The sequence below is a fragment of the Orbicella franksi genome, chromosome 9 (genome assembly GCF_964199315.1).
Source record: "Orbicella franksi chromosome 9, jaOrbFran1.1, whole genome shotgun sequence".
In the NCBI taxonomy this organism is placed as follows: domain Eukaryota; kingdom Metazoa; phylum Cnidaria; class Anthozoa; order Scleractinia; family Merulinidae; genus Orbicella; species Orbicella franksi.
Genome location: NC_138153.1, coordinates 10,880,274 through 10,908,064, shown reverse-complemented (window position 1 = coordinate 10,908,064; position 27,791 = coordinate 10,880,274). Strand labels below are relative to the sequence as shown.

The following is a 27,791-nucleotide window of genomic DNA, read 5'->3' as shown; positions in this document are numbered from 1 at the left end:
CGTGAAAGGCCCGAGTATTACAGAGTAAAGGCCCGGGGTAAAGGTCAGTACAGACCCAAACGTTTTAAGTGCTGCATTAGCATACGACTTAATTCTCGTGAAGAAAACATTATGTTAAATAGGAATTGATTCCAAACGTTCAAGTGCGTGCTAAACGTAGCAGTCGGTGAGGTTTTCCGCTTTCAAGTGTCAGCATTACAGGAGATAATATTGATTGGCTTTCAAAACATGGAATATAGTTTGGGAACAAACGAAAAACTCTAATAAGCGGATATATTCTTTGTAAAAGTTTGGAGTATTTTCTAATATTTCAAGGTCTGTGCGTAGTGCAACGTAAATTGTGCAAGAAATCCAAAATCCTACTCCGCGCTTCATTTATAGTAAGTATGCATTGTGAGCTCTCCACTTGATGTCAGTGGGTAATATTGTACATCAGCTGGGAGATCTTGAAAAACATATAATAAAAGTACGCCGTAAGTCTTCTACGTCAGTGTCGTGTCTGTGTCTAATAATTCCTGTAGGATAAGTTTATCTAAATAATCATCCGAATCATGTAAAATTAAACCAGAACATACCGAAACAATCAGGGTATACTCCTTCCTTTCCATAGGGGCACGGTTCCTTGTCACCTATATAGACAGAATTTGGGTCAGATAAAACGAACAAACAAACTAAAAATAAAATACAATAAAAACAAAACAAAACAAAACAAAACAAGACAAAAAAACAGCCCAAGGAAAACAGTTTACCTACGAAAATTTATCACATTTCTCACCTGCACAATAAGCGACGGCACAGTAGTAAGCTGGCCTAAGGTAGTAAACGAAATAATCGCCACAGTTCGTTATGTTGATATCAAACCGCTCCCAGCAACCGTCACCAAAGACGTGGATGCATGCTTCGCGAACCACATTTTCTCCTTTGATTTCTGGATGTTTTCCGTTCAGCCAAACTGGAGCTTGTGTACCACAGTGATCCTCCGGCACCTTCCATTCTGGGATTTTTCCGCCAGTATAGCTTGTAAAGCGATACCATCCCCATCGCAGAGCTCGATCACAAAAAGGCTTTTCTCCAGCTTTCCAAACAGCTTTCGTACTACGGCGGGACTCGTTGATCGATTTGTAAGTAGTGGTGCTGCAACAGTCACCACAACCTCGTGTCGGGCAAACAAAAAAACTTGGAAGTACAAGAATAAGGAAGTATCCAAGCGAAACAATTCCTGTACGCAACATTTTGCACAACTCCTGCAGTATACTGAGATGAGTTCAGTTGCGTTCTTCTTTAGAAAGCTCTGAAACCTTTAGTAAAAATAGGGATGACTGTATTCATTTGTGGTATTAAAGTTATAATAAGTCAGAGTGTTTTTCCGTCAATGCTGAAACGCGAGACACGTACCTTCACAATAGGCCACGTTCGATATCGTTATCAATACTCTAACATGGCTCCGAGGCTTTCGGGACAAAATTGTAAATTATTTTGCCTCTCAATTCCCAAAAGGGACTTGGATACAAAAAAACAAAAATCAAAACCAAATATAGAAGTTTGTCCTGAAAGCCTCGGAGCCGTGTTAGAAAATATTGATATATCGAACGTGGCCTATTCATAGTGCAACTTTAAGACACATAAAGATATCTCAAGCGGTAGTTCCCGAACTTTTACATGAGAACTCTACAGTATGTATGGTAAAATACTTTTGTTTCTTTGGTGATGTCAAGAAAAACCCTTCCTTGGTAGCTATAAACGCCGCTTTCTGTTTTCCCCACCAAAAAATATTTTTCAAGTGGAATCACTCATTTAATAATATTTCCTCTAACGCATGCCAGTGTTTTTGTTTTAATGCTAATCCACCGTCTGCTAAGTGTTATAAATAAATTAGAATGTGTCAACCGCAGAGCTTTTGGACTCGGATTTCAAGTTAACTTCAAGTGTTCGCTTCGATTTCCTTTCGAACGATATATGAGGCGATCTTGTGCGCTATTGCAGCGAATCGCCGATGAAAATTGTAAGCGGTTTCGTCTCCCCCGCCTCAAAGGTGCAACCTACCCCGTTGCCACGGAATCTCCTGCGGATTTAATTGCCAATATTTAACAAGCGAGCCGTTTCTGAACCTGTTTTCTTTCGCTGTTGCTAAATGACTGGCTTTCAAATCACAAAATGACCAGCAGTCCAATAGCTTTGGTCCAATTTAATAAGGGGAATCGGAGGAACCGATCTTATGCGGATTAAAAAGCTAGGCCTAAACTTTATAAGTCTCAAGTTACGCTGGGCTCAGAGATGGTTTGTGACACTTTGGTCGCTTTTAGGTCGAAAATATTCATCCATCGATATGAACCTGGACGTGACTTATTTTAAGTTATTTCCCTATTCCTATATATGCAGACGTTCTATATATGCAGACGTTCTAATTATTGCTGGCCACGCAATAAGGACTATTCAGCGTAAAGGCTATTGCAATTAATTAACAGGAATATTGACGCGGTTTTGTAGAAAGCCCATGCATTGTGACTGATATATGCAAAAGTTTTGTTTGTGCTGCCGAATTCGACACCCGATAAATTCGTTGCAAGCAGCATCGGCCGTTTTAGGTTTCTAGGCACTGTTATCTTACAATTAGATAAAAATAGGAGCGAAACATTTTTATCGGGTCGATGGTCCATTTCAGAAATAGAGTCAAAATGCCATAAACGCAAGTCAAAAACAGCGCTGTGTGATATGAAAGACATGCTTGAGTGGCTAAACTTTCGCTCTTGAATGGTCCTCAGTAGGACTGTGCAATTATTTATAAATTTGCTTACATCCATTAAAAAAAAAAAAAAAAAAAAAAGGAAAAATGATTGCCGGGTTCTAATACAAATTAAATTGATTTAATTAAAACCCTTATAAACTGCTTACAGTATGATTTAAACATCTACCAGCAACTAGGCGTACGCTACTGATGATATGCATGCAGTCAGCATTATAACAACACTATGACATTTCGCTGTTAACGAAAACTCGATTTGGCCTCAAGTTTTTACTCTGTTGGATCAACAACTAAAAATTATTTCATCATACCCTGCCGGATAAATGCAGATAAGCAGTTCGAAACGTTGTAGTCTGTTTTCAGGTTCAAATACAACAACGTTGGGTAACGAGGGAGCCATTTCATGTGCCGCTAGTGGTCTCAGAGTACCCAGGGTATCCAATTCATGGAAATCGATGATCGGAAAACCAATCGAACAATCGATATCAATCGATAAAATTAGTTAATTGGGATCGATTGGTATCGGTCAATCGATGATCAATCGACAACCACACAAAAACCGTTCCTTGATTGCCATCGATTGGCACGGCAACCTCGAACAGACGTCATGCACACTACCTGTTCGATCAAGTTCAAAGTAGGAAAAGCTAAGTGTTCTTGTCATTGCATCATTGCGCAATCAAGAGCCTTATTGTCACACCACTTTGTCACGCGAAGTCACACAAGCCCGAAACTCCCAGTCAAGCAGTACAGCGGAACTCCAAGTGAAATTCAAACCTGGTGTGTAAGCTGACCATAAACTGAGCACTTTCAAGATGGCGGCCGATGTTCACTTCGGTGATCTGAAAGGTTTGTAAACCCTTCAGTTCGACAATATTTCAAGATGTCACGGGACCAGGTCACGAAAAGACGCGTTTAATCAACCTTGTTGGGAACCATGAAAACAACTTGTAAAGCACTATATATGTGATGAATTAAGCTTTCGAATGTGAACTTTGCAAAGATATTTGTGACACTCACCAGCGCTTCTGAGAGGAAACAAGTTGAGAATTTGTAACTCACACGTCGGCTTTGATGGGAATTAAGCGAATGGCGAACTTGGCGGAATTTACTGTAAATAAAACAGTTCTTCAGGAACCGTGGAAACTTTCAAAGCAACAATAACTGTCTTTATGATAAGATCTGAGGAATCTGGAAATGATTCATTGTCCTGACTTGAGAAGAACGGATAAATCAAGGTAGAGAAAATTCCATTTATTTATTTGTTTTTGATCTACGCGGCGGCCATAATGTATGAAATTGTTCGCCATGAGCCAGAAAAAAAAGAAAAAGAAAGAAAGAAAGAAAGAAAGAATGCATATATGTGACAAGACTTCTAACGCACGTATTGTAATTCTTATTAAGCCTTGCCTAACCTTCGCCGTATTGATTTGCTTAAACTCCCAAATCAATTATATGACGTATTACTTTTTTTATTCTCCTTATGTCGTCTTTTCCAGCCTCGTGTAGTAATATAAATTATGCAAATAGCTCTTACTCATCTCTAGCTCGAGCTCTTGAACTACACCAACAGTGGGTCCAGGCACTGTGCAATATTGAATAAGAGGCAGACAAAGAAAAAAACAAAACATCTCGTAAATCAGTTCATTTTGGGGGGGAGGGGGATTTCCAAAAATATCAACTGGCTTTCTGAAACTAGGAAATAGGCTATTTACGAGTTATACCTTGTGCCTCTGTTTTTAAACGAGTCCTCTTGCAAAACCTTTCATATGAGAATGAGTTTGATTTCCATGAAAATGAACTGTTGACAGAACACATTTTCATTTGAATGGTTTTTTACGAAGACTCGTTTTGAGGCAGAGGTAACAAGCAACTCCCAAATGGCCTATTCTTTACCTTTGGCACCATGTTATCTATAGATGTGAGACTCTATCAACGACTATCTTATACGCGTGATACAGATGCATTTGTGTGTTACTACGTTTCCGTGTACATGTGACGAGTATACTTCCACTTTGCTTTCTTATCAAAACGTTTCATAAGTTGACTTTCCATGGTATCTCGATCAGGCTCAAACGAAACTTCGTTAAGTACAGTAATATATGAAATAAGCAGTTGTTCAAATACTTGATCCTCCTGAATGTCACTCAAGGCTACGTCAGCAAATAGTCCTGTAAGATCGCTCAGCTTGGGGTCAACAATGAGGCTTTTCTCCAATTCAGAATCTGCCCCAGGCCTGTTTCCGAGATTGTTATTGCAAATTTGATAATCAGCAAAGTCAAAGTTTTCCGAAGCATTCGCTCCCTCTTCGTTGTCTTGATCAAGTTCCTTTGTCGCTCTGTCCAACAACCTGTAGTAATAAGAAACTTCCTGCTCCGTTGATTCGCTGTTTTCCTCGTTCGCTTGAAACATGTCTTGTTCTTCAGCAGTAAGGCTGTCTAGCGCTTTGCCCAGCAAATCATAATAACGGGACACGTTGGAGTCTTCGGGTACCTCCGCTCCGCCAATGGTATTCTCGGTGGCAATGGAGGAGGAACAATAACCAGAGCTCGAATTTCTCCTGCTTTTGGGGAGAGTTTGAGAACGAGGGCTATCAGGCGGTGAACTATTCTTAGAAGGTGGATGGTCGTCACTGACCCTTTCACAAGGTCCATTTTCTTCTTTCTGCGATACTATGGATGACCTCCTAGAAAATGTCTCTCTATCATGAGAGGAATCTGAACATACAACACTGCAATCCTCTTCTGGAGGGGCTAAACTTTCTCGTGACTCGTCATGACAGGGCGAGATTGCCTCTTTACAGGTTTCAATTTCAAAGCGATCACTTGGCAGTGACAGAAATGGCTCATCGCGACACGAGGAGGCTGTTTTGCTGCTCTCTGTTTCGACGTGTTCGTTGGCTAGTAACATAGATGAAGACCAAGCAGACAATTGCTCCTCCTCATGTTTACCATGTTGTGTTTCACTGGAATCACCAGCATTCTCAATCGATGAGAATGAAGCTTGGGCAACTTTTAGTGGGCAATTTTGTTCATTGAGTGTTTCCTGCGTCTGCTCCAAGCAGCTGTCGCTTATGGACTTAAATGTGGTAGTTTCACTTACAGGCTGATTTATACTGCTCCTGCGTTCATGATCATTGGCTGAATTGGAATTAGAGCTGGAATTAGAGCTGGAATTAAGGCTGTCTCCCGACGCAACATCGGTTTCTGCTAAGATATCGACCTTGTCAGTCCTCAACAAAAAGTATTTAAAACGTTTTATAATCATCTCTACTACTTCAGAGTCCTCTGATGCTTGATGTTCATCTTCTTGGACCTCGGCATAGGAGTCCATCAGTATTGTTAAAAACACGTTTAGTAGTATCATAACCATTATCATCATAAACGAGAAAAAGATGATTGGTCCTAGGATTGGACTGTTCTCTCTGATGATCTCAAAATCAAATGCTCCCATAATGGTGTTGAACAATGTTTCAACGGTGAAAAGAAAGGAGCGGTATTCGGGCAATATAGCCCCAAACATTGCGTAAAACAGGATACTGTAAGCAACGTAGAAAATGGAGAAGACAATCATGAAAGACATCAATGGTGATGCAGCCGTTGAAAGAGTCTTGGTGAATTGGTAGATCCTGTGGTTGAATCGAATCAGTTTTAGCAGCTTCAAATTAGCAAAGAAAACTAGAAAGGCTAACGAGTATCCAAAAACTTCGTCCCATGCAATTGTCCGTATGAAACTAACAAACTTTTCGGGATTAGACTTCATTTGTTCTATCGAACTTTGGGCGAAACTTGTTCTCTGAAACAAAGCACCAGTGCAAGTTAATATCAGTACGATCTGCGCCATTTCAAGCCAGTTCCACGGATCTCTGAAATAGTTCTTTCGCAGCTTGTACATTTTCTTGATTTCAGCGTACATAAACACAACTACAAAACAAGCAAGGAAAATTTCGCACACAAGCGTCACAATGTGAAAATCGTTTCCGATGGAATATAAGCGGGCAACTTTAACGTTACTGAAATAAATAACACCATTGGTTGGAATCCACTCAGTTAAGAAAGTCGCAACGCCAAACAGGTTGACTTGGGCACTGTAAATTGCGATTTCTACGAATATGGCACGAGTTCTTGAATCAATCCAAGAGTTTTCCTTTAAGGAAGTCAAGAATACCTCTGTCAAGTTGGAAAATGACAAATCGAAGGAATAACCACCACCACCGTATGTGCCCATGATTCCTAAAAATGGTATGCCTCCAAGTTCACTCATAGTCTGATAAGCCCACGGCGAGGTTGTGGCGTTTGATGTGGTATTTGATGTGGTATTTGATGACGTATTTGAAGTTGTATTTACCACTGCCCACCCTGTACCGTAATTGTTTTTGTCCTCGTTAAATAATGAATAGAAGTCATTACACACAGAGATCCCTTCTCTTAATGGTCCAGGTACTTTGCAACTCCCTAAAGGTTCAAATAGTTAAGCACAACATTATCTTAAGTTGAATACTTTATCCTCGTAAATGGTGAATGTTAATAGTAAAGTCTTTTATTAAGACATGATGATAGATGTGAATGCAGCCATAACACTACTGGAAAAAATATTCAGGCTTTTCCAGTAGTGTTATGACTGCCTTCGCATCTATCATCATGTCTACATTTAATTGCTCCTGTTGGACATCTATTACTATGATCTTCTATTAAGGAAGGTGTTTTGGCCATAACGTTTTATTGCAGACTTGTAAATTCATAGTAGGTCGCTAATTATGAAAGGAAGGGTACACAAATTAGTAAGAAAGGTAGAAGAGCATAGAAGCTAATACACATTTACGACACACTTTCCGGTACTTTGTTATGAACCTCCATAGCCGGTCTTCATATTGGTTGAGGTTTGGGAATAGGAAAACAGTATGCTTCCTAACATAGGCACATCTAAGTTTAAAATGTACCTGGAGAAACTCTGAGTTGACGTATTCTTGCCCCACCAACAAGGCGTGAATTGCAGTCTATTGTGTATTGCTCCAAAGGGTGGCAACCTTTAGCCCAGTCACGACTTGAAGAGGATAAACTTGGTAAGATAGTGCCTTCTATCCAATTCCAGTAGTTATCAACTCCGTCCGTCTGGAAATGAATTGTAAAATGTTTTTATCATCTTCTCTGAACGTCTTGGAATATTTATATGAACCGCTTTTCTTTCCGTGAGTGAAATATGTCTGTACATACTTGCTTACTTAGCTTATTCCCTTCGTCCTGTGTGGAATGTGGAAGCTTGTGGAGAACTTGAATTGACTCGTTTTCAAGTGAAATTGGTAGAGAAGCGAGGTTAAGTAACAATATGCAGTTTGTCAAAGTTCTAGGAACACACTTTTTTATATGCAAGTTAACTTAAAACTATGCAACGCGTTCTGCTGGTGTACCGTTGAATATCCCTCAAGTCATTTGTATTTTCTCGGTATGCGCGCGAGACTTTAGTGTCTAATACGTACCATCAATGCATTGCAAAATGAGAAGGTTGGGTGTAAATACCGTCGGGTATATAACGGCTTTTCTGTATTCCGATTGGCTGCATTTTATATGCCATGGTATAAATCCTTAAGCAGAACAAAGGATTATCTAACTTAAGTGAGCCCTTATTCCGTTTTCCTCTATTTCATCTTGCTGGTATGGGAGAGAGTCTGTACACGAGGCAAATGGGTCATCGGGCTAGTACTTATCCCGGTCTCAGTAGCATGAAGTGAAGCGACTTGGAGCATTTCAACTCCCCCCCCCCCCACCCCTGGATGGGATGCTAGTTCATCGCAGCGTTACCTACCCCCCAGCCGGTACTCATTTATACACATGGGCGGAGAGAGGCACTGTGAGAGAAAGGTGTCTTGCCTAAGAACACAACACACTGTCCCCAGCGAAGGCTCGAAACTGGACCGCTCGGTCCGGAGGTAAGCCATGAGGTCGCCGCGCCGCGCCGCGCCGCGCCGCGCCGCGCCTGCCTGCTTGCAGGTCTAGGCGGTAATCGTTTGCATGTCATGCTGGATGCAGTACAGTCCGCGATATTTCCAAACACGGTGAAGAGAAAGGGAGCCGGACGGCGCTCAGTGCAGTATTTTTGACGAGCTTCTTGGTGTTTGGAAATGTGGTAAAACAACGTTGTGATCGATCGACAGTGTGATATTACCCTCTACACGCAGACTAAAACAAAGATCACTTATCTTACCTCATATAGTTTCTGGCCGGTGTACACTCCTCCAAGATACGTATCTTCTATTAGTTTGGCAATAAAATAGGCTTGAGGATCTCGTTGACCAAAACTTACCAGGAACAAGGCGAGCAGGAAAAGTACGTATGTAATTATCTCTTTAGTAATTTGAGACATTCGTATTTCTTGTTTTCTCTGTTTTCTGGCTTTACTAAGTTCAGTGGCATCTGGTGGTTCTAGATTTATAAAGGGATATTGTTCAAATCTCCGGTGCATAAACTTCTTATATTCAGGGAACCCCTGTTCGAAATTGCCAAAACCGTTTTCTTCCTCGACACCATCACTACCTTCATCATCATCGTCATCATTCATGTCGTTACTTTCCGAATTGATTGATTGTATTTGTTCCTGAGGTTTCTTTATCACAAGAGCAATAAACAAAGCCACGAACAACACCTTGATCGGTTGGCTAATAAAGATGTCTTGAATGAGAGATATCAACAGGGAGGCAAGCCACTGGGATGATTTCTCTCTGCCAAACTGAAAACCGTATAAAGTAACAAAGAAAGCTGAAACAAAGGAGACGGCAAAAACTCCAAGCCACGCAATATATACACACCAGTGAGGAAGATTACGTTTCCTTCTTTTACGTGGCTCAGGCATATGGCCACCTTTCTCGTTGAATTTTACCTCGACATTACAATCCTCTGAGGCTGAAAAATCGATCTCACTTCCCTGCCAATCGTTTTGGTTTAATTCTGTGAGGGAACTCTGACTGTTGCAGCTGCTCGTACTCCTATTTAACCACTGTGTAGTCTTTTCCTTCATGTCAACTGTTTCAACAGGGGGCAGCCCCACAGAGATAGATTCAAGGCCTCCACTGTGCAATTCTTCTTCTTGATCTTGGGTACGATACCACTGAATTATGTCTTCAAAATCCCCTTGGTAAACCCGTGCCCTCTTTTTCGTTTTTAAACTGTGTGTTTGCTTTACTTTTACTATCTTTTCCTTTGAAATTTTGGGTGCTACGTTTCGAAAAAGTACAACAATGGCAATATTTAGAGGAAAAATTATTACGCTGCTTATAATACCGATGTACCACTCTCGAGGAGAGAGGCTTATGGGCCCTAAATTCAAGGTGATCAAGGGATCTGACTCTCCATCAAGCTGATAGAACATAGCATTGGCCAACATGGTGCAGTAAAGAAGAGCCAAACAGCAAGAAAGTCGCTGGGCAGTAGTGAAGTTACTCTTGTTTGGTTTGGTAAACACAGAAACCCACAGATGACTATCTGTTATATTCTTCTGCGTGACATCGTTAAACAAATGGTTGAATGATCTGAGATAATCTTGCCTAGCGGAAGGCAAAGTCCGCAGCACCTCACCATCGTCGAACTCGACTGCAAGCCAACGGTTACACATGAAAACAAACACGCAGCCGGTTTTCAGGTCCCGTATTATGACTTCTTTTAAAAACCATGATGGGTTAGATCCTGAGTTGTTATGCCAGATCCTTAGGAGGGTGAGGTCGCCTAAATGTCGAGATGTAGTGAGAAGAAATGAGTCCATGCCAGACCTTTGAAAACGCACTTGGCTTGGATCTCTTAACGGGCGTGGACCACTCTCACCCTCCAGTCCGATTAGATCACAGCAGACATCAGCGGTGGTTCCGGCTCCTTTTCTCCTCCCCGTTAACACCAAAATTTCGTACTGGTAGCGATCTGATGGGTCATTTCCCTCCAGGAGAATAGTTTCCGCCTAAGAAGAGAAAGCCCATTATAAATGGTACAAATGCATTTTTTCTATTCTTTACCGCCAGCCCCGTTCCCCAGATCAAATCGCCTGTCCGTTTATATTTTTTCAGTGGCATCAGTTTGTTGATCAGTCAGTCTAGCCTGTTCCAGGCTCTCAGTCAGTGGGGACTATCGCAAAACAGGGCGGGCGACGAGCGGGATAGTCCCCACTGACTGAGAGCCTGGAACAGCCTAAGTCTGTTAAGTGGACATAGCGATCAAGAAAAAGAAAAAGACCAAGTTATAGTAAACCTCAAACTGAGTAGTAGAAGAAGAAGAACAGGAGGAAGCGACACTGAAGAGATGCAGAAGGAAAAGTAGAAAAAAAAGTGAAGGACATAATAGAGGGGGAAAGGAAATTCAAGGATGATGAAGGGCAGGAGGAGGAGATGGCAGAGGGAGTTAAGAGGAGGAAAGGGGAATGAGACAATGTGTACCTTCTTTGCATTGTAGATATCGCGTCTTCTAGCCCAGATAAGAAGCAGAATGTAGACTCCCAAAATAGATAGCACTAAAGTGAAGACCAAGGGATTCTCAGACAGCTCCACGAATCCTCTCAAAGCCTTACGGAAATCAATTACATTTGGCTCGACAAGCATTTGTGCTGCAAAGGATGTGAGGTGATTACAAAGACACTGAACCTCCATAGTGGTTGTTTCTGTGCCAACCTGTTAAGTAACGTTAGTGGATCAGCAAAGTTAACAGTTATTTAATGCGTCGAGGGGAAAAGCGACGGGGGGAGCAACTGGATGAACACCATATCCTTGTTTGTTTTACTCTTTTTTAACCCCAACGGCCTTACACCATGTACATGCGAACATACAGTAGGTAAGGAATTACTCTACGGGACCAGCTGGTTTCACGTTGCTTATGTAGTTATGGATGTAACGCCCTGGAATTTCGATATCACCACGGCTTAATCGATTCTCACAAAATTATTACGCACGGAAACGTAAAACATTTACCAGGACGAATAAGTTTGTCTAAATTAGTAAATATGGGAAAATCTGAATATCAGGCGACGTTTAAAAAAGATTCGGAGACACCATTTGCAACATAAACATTTTCGGAGGAAGGATTAAACTAATTCACTTCTGTACCCAATCCAGGTCAATCAACAACGGTTCTAAAATAATTAAGTGAATTTTTTGCAAGTAATATAACGGAACATTCTTACCCGACACCCATCCAGACTCCATCCTTCTAGTTCCTCGAGCCAGTAAAGACATTTCATCTTAGATACTTTCAGACTATACGGAGCACTAGCATTTGTTGATGTCACGGATCCTGCCGAAGAACTCGGGATGTTAGACGTAGCTTTCACTTCAATGTAGTAAGTTCCTTCGTTCAGTAAACGAGATTCCAACAGAAGGACTTTCCTCTCTTTTCCATCCAGCCGCCAAAATGCCAAGTTATCTGCCACGGATGGTCTCTTTCCATATCCTACCATTATGGTCCATTGAAAAGCAGTTTCATTCCGGGAGACAAACTCAATAGCTACTGCTACGTCGGCAAAACTTATCTTAAAAGTATGATACTGAGTTGATGTCTCGTGCAAGTGTAGAACAAAGGCCTCTTTGTCTGCATCAAATGGACGCTCTTTATGATGAATTCTGATGTCTATCTCATTTGTTAGACCGCTGATTGAAAACTTGCTTCCGCTCGATCTCTTTACTTCTAAGGCGACCACTGACGAGGTTATATTATCATCACCGCAGTTTCTGTATGGATTCTCCTTGAAGGCCAGCATCTACGATTAAATGACGACAAATTTAATCAAGCTTTATATCCTTAATTATACAAGGGACTTCATACAGCCAAAACGTCGACGTTGATGTAAGTGAGTGAATCCCTCCCTGATCATAAGGTCCAGAAGAAGGAGAACCTGCCAATACCTGATTCAAGCTTGTATGCAATTAATTATCAGTCAAGGAATAATAAACAATTATTGGATGAAGTTTTTGTTATATCCAGAATAATCAAGTAGGGTTTATTAGCCGAAGCCGGAGGCTGAGGCTGATAACTCTTACCGAGACCTTGATTATTTTGGATAACACAAAAACCCAGTCTAATAATTGTTTTATTATACGTTGAAAGAAAAAAATGGAAGTTATGTTTTTGCTTCTTCACTGACGGCAAGCAGCACAAAGCGCGAGAACTTGACATGATTATCCTTAGAGATCATGCACCGCGGTCATACATGACATGACTACCTTGACATAGTTATTGTATAATTTGCAGTTAGATGACGTCAAAAACGCTGATTTCGAAAATCCACTGTACGCTTTCGGCCAATCAGAAAAAAGATGGTGGGTTCAATGCTTAATAATTGTGATAATGATCACCTTCTTAATCTGTTCGTGAGAAATCGATCACTTTTAGAGCCGGTTTAAATTTGATAATGTCTAACTGTTAGCTCTTCAATTAGCTTATGGAGAGTTAGGGCTACCTGAAGATTTACTGCATCATCAACCGTTAGGTTGCTAGCAGGAAAGATTTCATCTTTGGGAAGTTTGAACATTCCAAGGTCATGCTCGATGGTGGAGTCGTTCATAGACTGGGCTAAGGTTTTCCTAAGTCTCGCTGCTATATTTGTAGTGTTAATCACTGTATCCACGTCGCCCGGTGTCTTAGCTCTCAGAACGGCTAAACATATTTTGTTTAATGCCTGTAGGATCGTGCTAGAAACATTTCTGCTTCTCTCCTGTATAGAAAGTTAAATACAAATATGGTTAGGAGTAGAAGAAAGAAATATATATGCAAGAATGTCCATCAGCCAAAGCTTTTAGGATTTTACTTCAACATATAGCTTCATAGACATAGAAATGACCCCTACAAATACACAACAGACAGACTGACAGACAAACAGACAGAGAGACAGACGTGACGCGTACGACAGAACGACTAAACGGCAGAACGACAGACAGGCAGACAGAAAAATAGAAGGAAAGGCAGGCAGACAAGCAAACGGGCAGGCAGGCAGGCAGGCAGGCAGGCAGGCAGAGAGACAGGCCAACAGACGGACCGACAGATAGAGAGATTTAGAAAATCAATAACATCCAGACAGTGTTAACCCATCCCTATTCCTCCCGCAGTACATATTTCAATCTAACAATTGAATTTTTATATGTTGACTTAACATATTTACCTTGATCTTGTCAGTACAGCTATGCACTGAACCATTGCGGTCGATTGAAAGACCATTAGCGACGCTGTCTTGTATGTTCGCAACGCTCTTAAAAATTGTCTCCGCCATCTTTTCCAAGAACGATACGGGTAAATCCGTTCTCTTCACAGTGGCTTCCACAATGTTGTTTAGTAATGCTGCACTTTCGTCCTTGAACCAAAAATATAAATATATATCAGTGGGAGATGAAATCGTAGGAGGTAATTGTCCCTCCGGCGTAAAAGCAATGCTCAATAAAACTAGACAAAAGTGTGCCATTAACGTCTATATTTGGATGTAAACCTACATGTTGTAATGGAGTTACTGCGGCCATGACAAATAGCAAAGGGAAATAGGTAATGGTCTCAGCTTCACAGTATAAGTCTCCATGCAAAATTTTTGAAAAAGGAAAAAGAACAATCCAGGGTGGTATCCAATCCATGCCTTGCGGCCCTTGCATTCCTCTACCGAGAAACAGCGTGGTAGGGTAGTTAGGGCGGTGGACTTGAATTCAGAGATCTTGGGTTTCAGTCTCTTTCTTAATTATCAGTAGCTGGTGTTGTTTAATTCTGGGTAATCCCGTGTTCAACTCCTCGGCTACGGCTTGTAAGAAAGGCAACTCAGGTCTACCTACTGTGTGTCTCTGTAGTGATAACCGCCTCATTTATATGCGTATATTTTTTAGTTTAATTAGTTTCAAGTACTTCGATCATTAGCACACTTCATCAGTTACATACTAACATAGTTGGAAGTAGGCTGGTGTCTGTTTCGAGAAGTGCAATAATTCAATAGGAGCTAATAGGAAACAAGTAAATAAAGACTCTGACACTAAACACATTAAAAGATAAGTTTTACCCGTGCATTTAAAGTGAGAACATCCTTATTTGCGGTGGCCGTGTCAAGAGTGTCACTGATGACCAGAAAGTCATCAACAGTTGTCTCATCACTATTTGCTACAATTTTTGCGACCTGGGATAGTTTGGATATGCTCTTTTCAATTATCTGAAAAGGAAAAACCCACATCAGATAAAGACTAAGGCATAATAGCCACTTTAGTATTTTCATAGTAAATGGTTTGAACCCAGGAGTATCAGTAGGTCGTATGGGTGAGGCTAGTTCTGTTAACGAACTGTTGTTGGTGACTGACGTCTCGACAACCTGAGCGGGAGTCATCTTCAGAGTCAAGTGAATAGTGTTTGTCAGTCTGGTCCACTGAACGTGATTGGTCAGTTTAGCCATGATGATGTTGGCTCAAAGACTCGTGTAAAGTTTATCATCAGTCATTGGCGGGTTTCGATCCGTCTATTGTTAGTCAAACTGGTCGATTTTTGGTCCGTGTATTGTTAGTCAGATTAAGTCGGTCTGTTAGAGGTTCGTTTGTCGGTTTCGTTTCCGTCATGGATAAGTCGTTTGCAAGGCGCCGGTAGTTGTTGACATCTGTTAAGAGGCGTTTATTCTAGGTTAGTGTACCAGCTTTCCGGAGTCAGTCGTTGAAAATAGTTTGTACTGTAGGTTAAGCACTGAGCAGAGTCCCAGTCAATGTTGTGGTTTGTCAGTTGATGATGTACAGCAATGTGATTGTTGGCATCACCATTTCTCGTGGCTCGTTTGTGTTCAGTCAGTCTCGTGTTAAGGTTTCTGCCAGTCTCACCCATGGGGATGCCAACAATCACATTGCTGTGCATCATCAACTGACAAACCACAACATTGACTGGGACTCTGTTCAGTGCTTAACCGTTTGACTAACGGAAAGAAATCTGACGGGAAATTGGACGAAACAATGTGATCATCGACAAAGTGGGCTAAATCAGATGAAATTCCGTAAGAGTGTGACGAATTTTTTTCGTTTGGTGTTAAGTATCTTTTGAGAGTAATTCGCTCAGTTTTTGCGTTCTTCCCCGACAATCTTAGGGAAAACGATAGAGACAGCTCGCAGTCTGTATAATGGAATAAATTAGAAAAAAAACTTACTTTAGCGTGTTTAATTTGCTCCGCTGAGATCGCTACCCTGGTGGGTGTGGGTGTCACGTCTTGAGATGTCACGCCAGCTTCCGTTGCTTCACCTGGTGACTGTTGGGTGGCTATCTCATTGGTAGGCTGGATGTCTGTTATCGCTGTTGTCTGAAGAGTCTTTTCTTCGCTGGAGAGTGAAAGCAGTGCTAGGGTGTAAGCTAAATTCTGCGTCAGCTTTCTAGCTTCATCAGGGTTGCTGACAGGGGTATCTTTAGCATCTAAATCGCTGATCAAATCATCTACATTCACTTTCTCTCTCTCGCCTTGTTTCAGCTAGGTAGAAAAAGAAAAGTGCAAAAATATAACTATATAAAATGGTTAATAACAACATGGCCAGTGAAGAGGGTGGCGTTAGCAGAGGAGCTTGAATGGAATATCTGAATGGAAAACTACACGGAAAACCCATGTATGTGGAGATTTCTCTTAAGCAAAAAAAATCGTTAGGTAATGTCGGGCAGCTTTCTTTTTTTTTTTTTTAACGAAAGTTTTTAATTAGATGCACAACCCCGCATTATGGGTCGCTTTTCTTAAACTGACATGGCCTGCGGTTGGCGGATAGCTTTAAATTCGAAATCGTGGACAATGATGTCTCATCACATTGGAGTGAGTCGAGTCACTCGGGAGACTCTGAAGATCCTTTTGGCAAATGGAGATAGCAACCACAGCATTATGTGATATTTGAGGAAAACGAGAAAATTTAACTCGTTTCGGTAAGTTAGAAGTTAGTTAGTTTTGTTAGGATATTTAGAAAAATCGTTTTGGTTGTGAAACAGGGCAGCTTATTATAGTTAATATAAACAACAACATTGTAGCAGCTTTAAGAATTCGGAGCAGTTTCTGAGCAACTTTAAGACTTTTTGCGCAACATTTTAGCAACTTTCTAAGATATTTTAAAGCATCTTAGGGAGAGCCAAACTTCGTTTTTGCCCTTCATAATCACATTTCCTTATTTCTACCAGCTTCCATAAACTGACGCTTTCCAGGTATGAACATTCAAGCCTAGATCCAAATCTGATTGTTGTTGTTATGTCACGCAGACAAAAAAAAAAAGGTGTCGTGAAGCTGATTTTACATCAAAATAAGTCATTACTCAAGACATTCATGAGTGTAAATCATTAGACATTTATGGTACAAAACTAGTTTTCTACCTCTGCAAATTTATCTCTCTTACCTCTGCATAGATGACCATTTCTATCTTCCAACCAAGCGAGTCTTCAACTGATATTGTGATAGGTATTTGTATGGAGGACATGCCCTCGTCGGGTAGCTTGAGAATCTTAAACTCGCTTGATGAACTAGGGTTTTCGCTTGACTTTGGAACTGGAGTTGCATCACCGCCATAACTATAACTGAATCCGTACCTAAAAGGCGTGTCAGGATCTACCCAGCCAATGCAGGTGACCTGAAAGTCGGTTTTGTAGCCTTCCCCCGTCTTTGGATGACATGTACAATTTCCAGCCATTGGAGGTTCATTTACTCTTATAGTCTCGTTGATATAGCCAGACTCTCCGCCTTCCCTCCAGACTTCCAACTGAACGAGGCCCTCACCTCCAGGTCTCAAAATATCTTGAAAAATGTAGGCCTTTACAGTGAAGTAATCATTTGACGTTTCTATATTTAGCTGACTCGGAATGTCCACGGGAGACCAATGATCTCCGTCTTTCATGAACATGCTCCAATCATAGAAAATCGTAGATATACCACATTCGTTCACGCAAACAGCTTCTAGTCTGAGGTCTATTGACGGCGACAGCTTAACAGAGCAATCCCGCTCGGGGCAACTGTTAACGAAGGAAAGGGGTTAGATACGTAAATACGTATTGATGAGAACAACAATAGATTATATTACATTAACGCTCTCCTGCAACAAACGACTGGTCCATGTTTAATTCTGGCCAGTGTTCTATGATGTGTTTTTTGGTACGCTTTGTCTCTCACTGCATCCGGAGAGTCTACCCAAGTGCACAGAACAGAAATGGTAACCTGGTATTGGAACTATCTGAAAAAATATGTTGGCACGAAACGGGAGAGAAGTCTGCTAAGCGCGTCCTCTGGAAGAAATGGTACTCTATTTTATGCCACAAATATCAGTGTAAAGCACTGTTACTAAGGACTTTATTCCCAAGGATGAAAATATTAATCGCAAAGCGACCTCCGTAATCACGGCTCGAAATCCTCCGTTTAACACAGGGTCCTACTGACGGTTACATTTCGCTAACTCTGTTCAACAGCATAACGTAACGCGATTACACATCATAACGAGCTTACTGTATTTTATTACTTTGCTCAGTTTAGGCAAAGTCTTCTCTTCACAGCATAAATTGCAGGTAGATGAAAATGTAGTTTTTATTTCAATAATTGTGTATCTGCAGCTATTCACTAACGTGCCTACCTTATTTTCATTTCCGGTGGTGGTGGCGGCGGTGGCGGCGGCGGTGGTGGTGGTGGCAAAACAAATACTTCCACCTCATCTGTCAGAGGATCGCGGCCTTCTTTTGTAACTTTCACCTTAAATATGTAGGTTTCGTTTCCAACATATTTATCAAGACTCGTGGTGAAAATCGAGGAGTCAAGAATTTTTATGAAGTCGTCAAAGCTCAGCTGATCATCGTAGCAGTGAGTAAAATACAGGGTCCTGCAGTACCATTTGAATTCCATGTCTTTTTGATCTTCACCTTCTTCTAGATCAGGGTCATGAAACGACGCGTCTATCGTGAGGGTTTCTTCCTTACTTACGTTCTGTTTTTCTATTTCTATGCCTCCGGTAAGGGGGGAGCGGATTATTTCAACATTAATAGTGGCGTTCCTAATCACTTCTCCATAGAGACTTTTTAACTCCTTGCTTGCCAATTCCACAATGAAGGCAAAAATGTATTCTCCGTATAACAAAGAGCGAGCCTCAGTTGTAATTTGTAAAGATCCAGTTTCTTCTCTCACAATTCCTACCTCTCCATTGACGTTAGATTCATCCCCTGCAAGACTTAATCTCTTCACAATCCACTTTAACTTTACATCCTTAGAAGTTGCAAGGGGGCACTTGTTGATATAATTCCCTTTAAACTGAAACTGAGGTTCAGATCGTTTGTACTTTAAAGTCTGTGAGCTATCTTCTATTTGTTTCAAATCTCCATTCACTGATTCCCATAGTGAAACACTGTCAATTCTGCAATCAGGCTTAGTGACTTCAACGACCACGCAAACTTTGGCCTCTGATACATTGTTGAATACATTAAGGCAAGCTGAATAAGTACCCTCGGAAAGATATGTGTGATTAAATGAAAATGTATAATTACTTGTATTAATTGTTGAACAATTAAATCTTGGTTTTGAGGAGTCATTCAACGTCGCTTTAAAACACGTACCGTCATCGAATTTTGGTGCAGCGATATGAAATCGAGTAGCACTTCTTAGCCAAGTGAAACCACTTGATGAGAACGTTACACCGCCTATTGTCTCTTGGACAATAAATTCAACTGATGCCGACATATTTTGAACGACTTTATCCACAAGAACAATTGCAGAAAATACTCCTGCTTTTTCTAAAATCACATTAGTAAAAGGTTCCTTGGTGACCGCAAGATCTCCTAATTCTGTCATTCCCCAGTAGTAAGCCAGGTCAAAATCTTGAGAAGTTGTCATAAATGTTACATTATCGCCTAGAGTGAAGTATTTCCCGTATGGAATCCCTGTAATAATGGCTGAATAGTTGCAATCGAGGCACACTTTCATAGATGGCTTGATTAATTCTAGAACTGTGACAGTTGTGTTGAGCGCAATTCTGCTGACCTCATTTGAGCAGTTAATATAGGTTGAGAATTTCCCTGGAGATAAATAGTGATGTAACATGACAGCTTTTCCATACGTTAATATCAATGGCCAGCTACCATGTGCTGATGAGTTATCGCCAAAATCCCACGAACAAGATGCATCAGTGGGTAAGGAATGGCTCAAAACTGAGGTTTCCAGACCAAAAGCCACAAATTCGGATACTTTAACTACCGTCGCGTTAGCAGTCAGGGTTATATTAAGCAGAGGATTCTGTACAACCACGGTCGGAGAACAGGTTGTACTGAGCTCACCCAGAAGATTAGATGCGTTTACCCCAACCACAAACGAACCATTTGACATATACAAATGTTCCAGGATAAAGGATATCCAGTGAAGAACACTCTCTCGCAAACGAACGGTTTGAATTTGACTATTTTCAAACTCCGCCACGACTGTGACATGCGAACCCGATTTAATAGAAATATTGAAGAAAGCGTTCTCCGACGCAGTGATGTACCATTGCACTGAATCACAAGTTAAATTGACAATGGGTATCTGTACCCAGGCAACGCTTTGGGCGACTTCCGAACCATGCCGATTTTCGCAAAGAACACTGATGTTATATGCCCCTTCCTCGTCGTATTCGTGAAGCACAGGCAAGTCGACCTCTGACACATCTGTCTGTAAGGTGGTGCCATCTCCAAGAGTCCAATCGCAGACGAAAGCTGTTCCCATGTTCATTAAGAGTGTAAAAACAGATTGTGTCCCCTTGCTTGCGACATCGACCTTTACCTGAAGATTTTTGATCAGCTCGTCCTCCTGCACCACAATCCTTGCAAAATGCGTCTTGTACATATTACTGACACGGTTAGTACAACTGACATTGACAGTATAGTCTCCCGGTGTCCCGTACGCATACATTTGAGTAAACTCGTCGATGCCGCCGTGTAAAACTTTTTCACCGAAATCATAGTCGCAGGACACGTGTGTGCCATTGGCAATACTTGCGTCGACTGTGATGCTTTCATTCACTGCAATGTACATATCTTGAGAACCATTTTTAATTCGGGGTGGCGGGATTCTAAACGTCAAATTGGCAATCGGATCTTGTACATATACAGTGCATGTTGTAATCTTATTTTCAGCTTCGACATCGTTTATAGCATTTATGGAGACATAGTAGATGCCCACACTCTCGTAGTGATGACGTAATGAATTTTGAGCAAAGCCGTCGGTAAATGTCTCGTTAATCTGCTCAGGGCTTCCATCGCCTGTAGATATTGTAAATGAGACGTTTGTTCCTGCAAGTTAGGTAACAAAAAGAAAGTCTGCATACGAGCCAAGTGATAAAAGTGCTTATAACTTAACATTCTCGCCGTGAGATTCGGTGCACTGGAACGACAAAATGGTCAGGATAATCACAGAATTCGCGAAATGACGTTCATTCAAAGTTATAGGCCCATAAATCAATTCAGTGTGAAAGTTCTTCAACATGTTTACAATTAGAATTTTCTTAACAAATACAGTTAAAACAAATGTACCGATCTTTATCACACGAAATTTCTAAACAACTGCTTGAAGTTTCAGTATCCCATTCAGAGCAAATTTGATTTCACTGCGCTGAAACACCCAGACCCATACAGAATCGTAACTTGTGCGAGTACTACATGTACATGCAAAAAAAAGTGAACTACCTTGAGAAATTATCCATTCAATCACTATCTCCTCCATTGGGACTACAGCACCGGTGTTTCTGACGCACTCAAGGCCTTTAATTTCGTCCTGCGCTACAATAATACCACTACTTCGAACAGTGTTATTTCTGTTGGAGGCTGTTACTTGCACATTATAAACACCGGGATCACTATAAACCTGAAACAAAGTCTTGGTAGTTTTAATGAACTCCTCGTCGTCAAGTTTCCATTGATACACAATATTAGTTCCTTCGTGTGGGTCAATGCTGATGAGAACGAATTCTCCAGTCTTGACGGGATGATTCGGAAGGCGTAGACTGAATTGCGAGATTGGAATATCTGCAAAAGAAAATAACAAATAATCTTAATTTGCATCGCTTTTTGCCGGCGTTAATTTTTGGAAGCTTTCATTGCAGTTAGGAATTTCAAAGAAACTTGCAACGCTTTTTACCGGCGCTTTCATTGCAGTTAGGAAATGTATACAAGTAAAAATATGAAAGACCATATATTTGAACTGCGGAGAAAGATATAAAGTTAGAAAAGGTATTAAGAATGCCTGACTGTTAGGATCGAGAAACGCCGGTCAACGTCCCATTTGACAAATCGCTCATATTTTGCCCAAAGATACCCTTAGGTGACCTAATTCTAAAAATCATATTAAAAGGTTCCAGCGAATTTTTAGGTTTCAGAAATTCGCGAAAATTTGAAAGCGCGGTCAAAGTGCGGTTTTTCGTGTAATAAAATGACCGAAATAAGGTGCGATGACGAAGCGCTGCTTAAGCCTTAAAATAAACTCAATTGACTTCAAACTTCACACAAATGTGGAACAACCACTCTAATTTATTCCTCGCTTTAAACTAATCTCAGATATGTTAATATAGTGGTTTTCCGAACCATTTAAAAACAGCTATGAAGCGTGTGAAAAATAACGGCAAATTATAGGTCATGTTTAACAGCATAAAAATGCATCTGGTACCTCACTTTCCGATTATTTTACTTAACAGCCTTAAAATACAATTATTAAAGATATACCATGCCAAGTTTCATGCTCGAACTCGCAGTATTTCCCTTTGAGAAAAACGAAAATCTATGTCAATGTGTTGGGCGCAAATAACACAATAATTATGCACGAACCAGAGACAAATCAATTTCAACGGCGAAAGTAAAAGGCTATCATTAATTAGAATCCCGTCAATTCACTGCTATCAGTAGAAACATAATGTCCACTGCATAAAACTGTTTTTAGACGTTTTCGAACCATTGCGCGTTAACTTTGTTTAATTTCCTGTCCGCCGTCATGTCTAGTTTGTCATCGCGTGTATTTCCTTAATGTAAACAACACGTGAATGTGTCATAACAAACGCAAGAGATTTCCTGGAACCTTAATGTTTCCGATTCACCACAACACTTTAAGTTCGTTAAGACACAATAATGGGTCAACTTGGAATGCTGTTTAGCATCAAGGACGTTAAAGGACTGTAAATTAATCGAGTTGAAATATCTTGAAGCAAATCAAAATCGCGCCCTTATTCTAATTTGGTAAACAGCCGATCTCCGCTCAAGTTCAAGAAGTTGAGAGGTTAATCCGCTACAATGTATTACCGCTACAACAACAAAATCAAACCGAGATCATCAAAAGTGTAAGTCTAAAAGTGTAAGTTTAAAAGTGTAGTGGCAAGTTCCAAATAAATTTCGCCTATATAAATTGGAAACAAGAAGTGAAACGGTCTGACCCGAAACAAATAAACAAAATATTAATACGACTAATTTAACCCGATAATGTTGCAGAAAACATACCTAAAAGCCGTCGATTCCCCTCAATACCACTCCGCATTGCCTTAAAGAGCCCAAGCTTTCCGCTGTAAGAATCAGAGGCCTCATGAATCTGTATTTATTATATCGGCAACCATGCTGCGTGGTTGATATTCGAGACTCAGTAAAAGTTGTCACACAACCGTACGAGCAGCCCAGTCACGCTTTCACTTCTCTTGCGCAAATTTCCAACATTTCGCAATTTACATAAACCGACTACAAGTTTAAAGTAGTGACAGTAGATTGAAATGTGCTTTTTAAAGCTGTCCTATGGAGGAACAATTATTTCTTGTTTTTGAATGGCTCTTAGTTGTAGCTACAGTCGGGGAGGGGGGGGGGGGGGGAGAGGGTATTCCCGGAAATTTCGGATATCTGTATGCCGTGGAAGATTAAGTGCTCTCCAGCTTTTAACGCCAACACTGAAACACTAGATGATTCTCGAAGTGTCACAGGGATCACTAAGCTAAACAATTTTGAGTGTAGCTCCGCTGAGTCAATTACCTGTTGGCGCGCCTATTGCATTGACCGTGGACAGGTGGAAAAACAGTTAAACCGGAAAAGCCTGTTGCACATTGTAATTTAGCGTTGTCCAACACGCAGTCGGTCTGGTTGTAATGTTAATCGTATGTGAGAGAATCTCAAGTTTTCTTTCGACACATGCTGGGGTGACATACTACTAGATGGGCGTGGCCGAGAGCCACGAGTCAAGTCAGTCAACTCGCCGTGCTTAACCGAGAAGAGTGACTGCGACCTTAACATCACTGCATTATCAACGGGTGCGACCGAGGAAGCGTCTGTTGAGGTTTCCATGGATAGTAACCATGCACGGTAGGGGTGTATTAATGTCTTCAAGACCGCTGCATTCGTGTCTTTTATAGGCTGTCTACTTTAGAGAGGCACTTGTCGCTGGAGAAATGTACTCAGTCCCTGAAGAGCTATTCCCTTCTGGACTTAGCCAAAATGTACTACAGACCCTGCTTGGAGCAGGCGTTGGCGCTTAACTCAAAGCCACAATAGGTCACCAGGAAGCCCTTACTGCTTTAAAAAAGGTTTGGGCGTCTCAGGGCAGTCAGTGACAAGCAGCAATCGTATCTTATGGCAAAATTCCGCATTGGTCAAACGACAGGCCGAAAGCTTGACGGCGAAATGGTGGCGCGGAAATGCGCAGTGCCCGGGATCCTTATAATATTCGTCTTTTTCAGGTGCTAGTTTTTCTCTCACCTAAGTGCCGCAATGCGCCAAAGTGATCCTGATGAGATGCATGTTCAGGCATCTGAAGAGGAGAGAAATTTTAGTCTGGCAAAGGAAGTTGTAGAAATACTCCAGCTCCAGCATCCTTTGGTACACGACCAGCAAGACTCCTGTACCTTGGCGATGGAGGGTGACCTAAAGAACCTGAAACTGTCTATGCTACCGTACGGGTGCGAAGACATGGGATTAGATACACCTCTCCCACTCGTGCGCGGAAAAGCTCCATACTCGGCGCTTATGAAGTATTTTACTAACAACTGCACTTGGCGGAAGTATTCTTAGGAACTGTCGGTGTTTGGCTTCTTCGGTATTTAGCAAACACCTCTTGCAGGGAGGGGGGGAGGGGGAGGATCGTTAAATTTTTGTACAGAAGGGGAGGGAGTGGAGGAGGAAGACACTTTAGAGGAAAAACTAACGGCCGAATCGTCTCAACCTCGTTCCCAGGGTCTCTCATCTCACCGCCCCCTGGAGCGAGCTCAGCATCAGTTCATTAGAATAACACAGAGGCCTATTAGGGTAAAGCGTAGGGACAATCTGCAGTCCTTCCACTAGTGGCTCACTATCACTCTTCTCGGTTAAGCATGGCGAGTTGACTGACTTGACTCGTGGCTCTCGGCCACGCCCATCTAGTAGTATGTCACCCCAGCATGTGTCGAAAGAAAACTTGAGATTCTCTCACATATGATTAACATTACAACCAGACCGACTGCGTGTTGGACAACGCTAAATTACAATGTGCAACAGGCTTTTCCGGTTTAACTGTTTTTCCACCTGTCCACGGTCAATGCAATAGGCGCGCCAACAGGTAATTGACTCAGCGGAGCTACACTCAAAATTATTTAGCTTAGTGATCCCTGTGACACTTCGAGAATCATCTAGTGTTTCAGTGTTGGCGTTAAAAGCTGGAGAGCACTTAATCTTCCACGGCATACAGATATCCGAAATTTCCGGGAATACCCTCTCCCCCCCCCCCCCCCCCTCCCCGACTGTAGCTACAACTAAGAGCCATTCAAAAACAAGAAATAATTGTTCCTCCATAGGACAGCTTTAAAAAGCACATTTCAATCTACTGTCACTACTTTAAACTTGTAGTCGGTTTATGTAAATTGCGAAATGTTGGAAATTTGCGCAAGAGAAGTGAAAGCGTGACTGGGCTGCTCGTACGGTTGTGTGACAACTTTTACTGAGTCTCGAATATCAACCACGCAGCATGGTTGCCGATATAATAAATACAGATTCATGAGGCCTCTGATTCTTACAGCGGAAAGCTTGGGCTCTTTAAGGCAATGCGGAGTGGTATTGAGGGGAATCGACGGCTTTTAGGTATGTTTTCTGCAACATTATCGGGTTAAATTAGTCGTATTAATATTTTGTTTATTTGTTTCGGGTCAGACCGTTTCACTTCTTGTTTCCAATTTATATAGGCGAAATTTATTTGGAACTTGCCACTACACTTTTAAACTTACACTTTTAGACTTACACTTTTGATGATCTCGGTTTGATTTTGTTGTTGTAGCGGTAATACATTGTAGCGGATTAACCTCTCAACTTCTTGAACTTGAGCGGAGATCGGCTGTTTACCAAATTAGAATAAGGGCGCGATTTTGATTTGCTTCAAGATATTTCAACTCGATTAATTTACAGTCCTTTAACGTCCTTGATGCTAAACAGCATTCCAAGTTGACCCATTATTGTGTCTTAACGAACTTAAAGTGTTGTGGCGAATCGGAAACATTAAGGTTCCAGGAAATCTCTTGCGTTTGTTATGACAACCATTCACGTGTTGTTTACATTAAGGAAATACACGCGATGACAAACTAGACATGACGGCGGACAGGAAATTAAACAAAGTTAACGCGCAATGGTTCGAAAACGTCTAAAAACAGTTTTTATGCAGTGGACATTATGTTTCTACTGATAGCAGTGAATTGACGGGATTCTAATTAATGATAGCCTTTTACTTTCGCCATTGAAATTGATTTGTCTCTGGTTCGTGCATAATTATTGTGTTATTTGCGCCCAACACATTGACATAGATTTTCGTTTTTCTCAAAGGGAAATACTGCGAGTTCGAGCAAGAAACTTGGCATGGTATATCTTTAATAAAATAATCGGAAAGTGAGGTACCAGATGCATTTTTATGCTGTTAAACATGACCTATAATTTGCCGTTATTTTTCACACGCTTCATAGCTGTTTTTAAATGGTTCGGAAAACCACTATATTAACATATCTGAGATTAGTTTAAAGCGAGGAATAAATTAGAGTGGTTGTTCCACATTTGTGTGAAGTTTGAAGTCAATTGAGTTTATTTTAAGGCTTAAGCAGCGCTTCGTCATCGCACCTTATTTCGGTCATTTTATTACACGAAAAACCGCACTTTGACCGCGCTTTCAAATTTTCGCGAATTTCTGAAACCTAAAAATTCGCTGGAACCTTTTAATATGATTTTTAGAATTAGGTCACCTAAGGGTATCTTTGGGCAAAATATGAGCGATTTGTCAAATGGGATGTTGACCGGCGTTTCTCGATCCTAACAGTCAGCCATTCTTAATAAATTATACTATTAAGTACTAAATTACCAACCATTAATAAAGAAGGTGGTCCAGGATGGCAGAAAGGTCTCCAGTCCCAGAACCTTCAAGTAATAGTTATAATTGAGAGTGGATGATGAAAATGAAAACGCCCATGGCTTTTTGATATGGATGGTTGTTATGATAAAACACGGAAACGGAGTTCTAGTAGATTAGGTCTCGGAAGGAAAGAAACACCCAGTTATCTGGCAAAATAAAAGTGCACCATCTCTAAACAAGACTCTCAAAAACTGGTGTGATATGAAAAATATCTCGATAACGTTCCAACTGCTAGCACCTCGGCAGGTTACCCAGTTAAATTGTTTAGCATCCTGCCAATTGTGTTTATAGTTTACCTCCTATTATCTCTTCCACTGATGTAGTAGGGGGCGGTGGCGTAGTCGATGGCGGCGACGTGGGTGCTTCCAATCCACAGGCCTGGTACATAGGGGGCCGAGAGTCGTAATCTGCGAAATAAAGCCAATCAAACCTTTTCAGCTCTAAATTGCCGGGGCTTTTTCCCTAATTTAATAAATAGACTCCGTTTACCCACGTTTGATATACCATTTGAAAGCTCTTGATCTGCGTGTTGCAAAAATCGCATCAACAACCGCTTAACAGAATAATAGATTCAGTTCCATGTTACCGTGCGTCTCTTTTGTGCTAGACCAAGGATGAAGTCAAAATGTGGTAAGAACAAAAACGTGGTACATTAGCCGTTAGGCGAGTCTTTCACTAGCTGTTCTTGCCCCATTTTGAAGTCTTCTTTGTCTGTTACTGAACAGTCACACGACGT

General features: G+C 41.2%; 2 protein-coding genes and 1 long non-coding RNA gene across 4 annotated transcripts in view; 1 reads left to right on the top strand and 2 right to left on the bottom strand.

Annotated features, from left to right (window-relative positions):
* LOC145498341 (von Willebrand factor D and EGF domain-containing protein-like) overlaps positions 1–1,396 on the bottom strand; it is a 103,947-nt gene extending 102,551 nt beyond the window's left edge. For both annotated transcript variants that reach the window (XM_081478257.1, XM_081478256.1), the window contains exons 1-2: positions 776–1,396; positions 576–629 (exon numbers count right to left, since the gene is read on the bottom strand). In XM_081478257.1, the coding sequence (XP_081334383.1) occupies positions 576–629; positions 776–1,232 (511 nt within the window). In that variant the 5' untranslated portion in view covers positions 1,233–1,396. The remainder of the gene's footprint in view (positions 1–575; positions 630–775) is intronic.
* Positions 1,397–2,470: 1,074 nt separating this feature from the next.
* LOC145498418 (uncharacterized) overlaps positions 2,471–27,791 on the top strand; it is a 30,946-nt gene continuing 5,625 nt past the window's right edge. Inside the window, exon 1 of the long non-coding RNA XR_014050858.1 lies at positions 2,471–3,981. This is a non-coding gene — a long non-coding RNA (uncharacterized LOC145498418). The remainder of the gene's footprint in view (positions 3,982–27,791) is intronic.
* On the bottom strand, positions 3,976–27,791 carry LOC145498414 (polycystin family receptor for egg jelly-like). The gene is made up of 13 exons (XM_081478344.1): positions 27,352–27,791; positions 21,361–21,699; positions 18,291–20,967; positions 17,070–17,679; positions 15,857–16,171; positions 14,741–14,887; positions 13,868–14,056; positions 13,169–13,423; positions 11,897–12,469; positions 11,157–11,387; positions 8,945–10,684; positions 7,683–7,854; positions 3,976–7,197 (listed from the first exon to the last, which is right to left on the bottom strand). Exons 1-13 carry the CDS (start codon positions 27,440–27,442, stop codon positions 4,721–4,723), a joined length of 9,816 nt encoding a protein of 3,271 aa, XP_081334470.1. The 5' UTR covers positions 27,443–27,791; the 3' UTR covers positions 3,976–4,720.